This window comes from Nicotiana tomentosiformis, chromosome 8, assembly GCF_000390325.3.
Source record: "Nicotiana tomentosiformis chromosome 8, ASM39032v3, whole genome shotgun sequence".
In the NCBI taxonomy this organism is placed as follows: Eukaryota; Viridiplantae; Streptophyta; class Magnoliopsida; order Solanales; family Solanaceae; genus Nicotiana; species Nicotiana tomentosiformis.
In genome coordinates, this window is record NC_090819.1 from 134,198,410 (window position 1) to 134,202,684 (window position 4,275).

Below are 4,275 nucleotides of genomic sequence, written 5' to 3' on the forward strand. Positions count from 1 at the left end.
AAGAAAAGAAAAAAAGAAACCACATATGAAAAGTACAAAACAAGGGGGACAATAGCACCAGTAGTATTGCCTATATGCCTTGGCTATATAGTCACTCCTCTGCGCCTCTCATTGCCTTATGATGGCAGCCTCATGTAGAGGATCATGGTGTAGCTGCCGACAAAGTCTCACGAGGGCATATAATCTCATAGCCATTTGGATATCTTTCCAAAGGCATAGGACTAAAGCAACACACAGTGAGCTAAACCTTACCTTACTAATCCTATTGAGGCATAAAATAGCCTCGCCTACTAGCATGCATGTAAAAAGTAAGAACTAGAAAGCACCAAATATTATATGATCATCATAGAGTTTATAACATACTCTCTGATGATATTACAAATGACTATACTAATAAAGTGATAGAATAAAATGTAGTATGAATTAAAGTCTTGTCCCTTCTTACCCAAACTTGTAACTTCTTCAAATTGTAATTCCTTTTCATCTTCTCCACAACTCTTCAAAATGTCTTCAAAATTCATGACTTCTCTTTTGAACTATTAGATCTCGTAGATGTAGTTGGGGCTACTTGTTTTTGTTTTGCAACTCTCATTGGAAGTCGCCTAACGTTTACTTCCTCATTCAACTTGCCGTCCCAACTCTTCTTCCTTGTATGGGTCTTCTTACTTTGTCCAATATGCATAGGTGATAAATCACCTTTTTGGCTGCCTCTGCCCGGCATTGTTGCAATATTGCATCTTCCTCTCCATCCTCATAAACATCCCTTCCAACGTTCATTGGAAGTGGCAAGCTTTGATCAAGACCCTGTTTCATCAAGACATTCCCATCGTGCGTATTGCCAAAGTTGAATTGTTTTGTTGTAATTCTATGCCTTGTATCTTGTTCCTGTTCTTACCCACACGACCAGTACTAAAAGCAGAAAGGTTTAGCGAGTTTACAGGTTTGGAACTTACCATCGCGTCTAGTAATATTTTGTCCTCCAAAGTGATCAGTGGTGCATTAACTCCTGCTACTGCTTTCCAGCCTTTGAAGGCAATAATAAAGCAGCTGACATGGTTGCATTTTGTTGCTGTTGTCCAGTACTCGATAGTGCTGCTGCTAATTCCTGTTGCTGTTGTTCAGCGTTTGAAGTTGATATTACAACATCTGCCAAGTTTGCAATTTACTGCTGCTGTTCAATAACTGATGGTATTGCTGCATATTGATCCTCCACAAAGGTAGCAGCTGGTGTGATTGTAATACTCTGCTGCTGCCCATGCCTAATTGGTGCTGCATTTTTCAACAGAAAAGCACTTGTTGTGCTTGTTCCTATATGTTGCTGTCCAGTTTTAGGCACAAATACTGGTGCTTCTGCATTAAGTTTGCTGCTGGGACTTACCATCGCAGAGCTGCCAATTTTTGGCAAAGATGGTGAGCCAACGGAAAGCACACCCTCATCTTCATTATCTTGATCATCTTCCTCAGTCGAGTTCCCAGCATACTCATCACCCCAGTCCTCTTCATCATCATCCTCCCGTTGGTCTGCCCAGAGCTTAGATTTGATAACCATCCCCCTCACATTTGCCTGTGTAACTTTGTTGTTATTTCCAGAGGACAGCATCAACTGCCCTGGTTCACCTCCATATTCACCACAGGACTCCAAAGATTGTGATGGTACTTCAAAAACCGAGGTGTTCAAAGTGACCATTAGTTGTTTAACCATATTAGTATTCATCATCATTGCATTCTGGGCCTCTTTGATGATTTTTTCCACGCGAGGGTTGGAAAAATGCAGTGTAGGAGTATTAGAACTGTGTGCCTCGACCTTTTGCGCATCAATAGGAACTATGTCCTTCGAAACAATTTGTCGACCACCTGTGTTCTTGGAAAGTTGCTGTTGTTTGCTACTGCCTGGGGATTGTGGTTGCCTATTTTTTGGAGTTGTGTTCATCATCATAGCTGCCTGGGCATCCTTTACCTTTTTAGCTAGCTCCGGATTGGAAATATGCAGTGTTGTTGTAGCTGCAGCAGGTATTTGACTGGCCTCACCAGTGTGATTATCAACAGTTGCGATCTCAAGTCGAGCACCTATGTCCTTTGCATTTTTCTGCTGCTTTTCACTACCTGTAGAGCTGGTTTTTCCAGCTACTGATCGTGACTCGTCATCGTCTGTTGCTCCTTACTTTTAGCCTCCTTCGTAGAATGCTCACCCTCATTCACCAAAGCATCAAAAGAGTTCGAAACTCCAATGACTTTTGATGGTACAATCTGATTTTGAAGACTTGGAGTTTTCTTCTTGCTAGGTGATTTATTCACCACTGTCCAGTTGTTACTCTTTGTATCTGATTTGATTGGAGTTGTAGCAGATTGCCTTGGAGTATTAAGTAGCTGCCCCTCCACATGCACAATTGTATCCTTAAGACCTGATGGCTTTTCAATTAGTTCATCAGGTGCAACAGTAGGTCGTTTCTCCCGCACAACTGATACCTTCTCCTTCTCATGTGCAAACTGTTGTACATTACCTTCCCCAGCTTTTGCATTTTGCACACCTTGAACTTCAGAATTTTGTGTAGCAGCTACCCCCAACTGCCCAGCACTTTTAACCTTAGGATCAATTGTTGCTCGATCAATAGTAGGTTTCAAAGCAACAGTAGGTTTCCAAGCCCCAGTATTAGCTTGCACAATTCCAGCTGAATTTTCCATATTCACAGCCTTTGAAGTTGTAGCATCTGCCCACTCCAAAGCCTCAACACCTACATGTTCATGCCCCTCATCATTCACAAAATAGCTTTGTAACCTGCTGCATTATCATCTTGTTCACTTATAGCAGTAATAGGTCGATCACCTCCTCCTACTGTCACTATATCACTGCCATTCCCTGGATCTTTCAACACCCTATTTCCTATTTCTATAGCCATAGCTTGAGACATCCTAGCTAAGGCACGATCGACAGGAACAATAGCAACATTCTTTGAGATCCCAGAATTGTTGAAAATCTGCTGCTGCCCAATGTTTCTGTTATCTGCTGAATTTAGCACCATTAGTTGGCCAACTCTTTTTGCATTAAGATATTCCCTAGCATCACCTTTGTAGTTTTTCAATAACTGGACCATCTACCTCGACCAAATCATGATCACCTTGAGATGTTGCCACTGTTACTTCCTCTGCCATCACCTCCTTTCCTGCTTGTTCCTTCATCACTCGACAAACTTTTTCATCATGTCCTTGATGCTTGCAATAAGTGCAATATTTAGGAAGATTATCATACATCACCTCCTGGTAATGCACGATAGTTTTAACCGAAATTCTATCCACAACTAGTAGCTTAACCTTTTTGGGATGTTTGTCCAAAAGATAAAGTATAACCTTCACCCTCGTTGCACTAGGTCTAGTTCTTTCTTGTGTTGCCTTGTCCACAGCAATATCTTTACCCACAACTGAAGCAATAGACATTAACGACCTATTCCCAAAACAATTAGGCGGCAAACCTAGAAAAGAGATCCACACAACTGCCATGGACGTTTCCTCTTTTGGATTGAATCCTAACGTCCATGAAAAAGTTCTGAAAAAGTATCCATCACCTTTGGATTTACGATATCCAGTCGACCTTGATAGAAACTGAACATAGTCATTATAAAGATCGAATCTAACCAGCAGGTGACGATATTCAAGCTGTCCGACATTGCCGCGACCTTGCACATCAAATTGCGATGGAAAATTCTTTCGAATCTCCTGTAACTCAGGTTTTCCATATGAAAACTTCACTACAACTGCTTGATTCACTCCTTCTTCCCTTGTTAATTGATTAAACTCCTCCATAGAAAATACTATCGTTGATTCTCCATGAACGAGCTTAACAGGAAACAACTCGACTTTGGACAAAACTGCGGCAGAATGTTTTGGATGAAGCTGGGTAGCGTAGGATTGTTTTGGATTAGTGTTAGGGAGTGTTTCATTAAGGTTTTGGATTGCCTCTCCCACAGCCAAAGGCTGGGGAGAGATCGCAGCAGCCATGGCTGCCCTAGTTCACTGAAATCGCGAGAGAGAGAGAGAGCAGCGGCCGTTTTTTTTAGGTAAGCCAATTTCAATTACATTTTTGGAGTTTTTTTTATTTCTATTTTTTTTTATGAATAAGTAATCAAAACTAACATCGCAACAAATATGAACATATAACCTTCCAAGACTAGTAGTATTGAGTCACGAACTATAACTGAATATATGGGATGATCAAGAGGACCAAATATACAATACTGTTTGATTAAAAATTAACAGTACAATGAAATGAAAAGATTCCAA

General features: G+C 40.9%; 1 protein-coding gene across 1 annotated transcript; it reads right to left on the minus strand.

Annotated features, from left to right (window-relative positions):
* Positions 1-3,060: 3,060 nt before the first annotated feature.
* On the minus strand, positions 3,061-3,993 carry LOC108947471 (uncharacterized). Its single transcript, XM_070184236.1, has one exon. It carries the CDS (start codon positions 3,991-3,993, stop codon positions 3,061-3,063), a length of 933 nt encoding a protein of 310 aa, XP_070040337.1.
* Between the last annotated feature and the right edge of the window lie 282 nt (positions 3,994-4,275).

Excerpts from the sequence above, each read along its gene's own strand:
- LOC108947471 (XM_070184236.1), bottom strand. The coding sequence starts at position 3,993 with ATGGCTGCTGCGATCTCTCCCCAGCCTTTGGCTGTGGGAGAGGCAATC.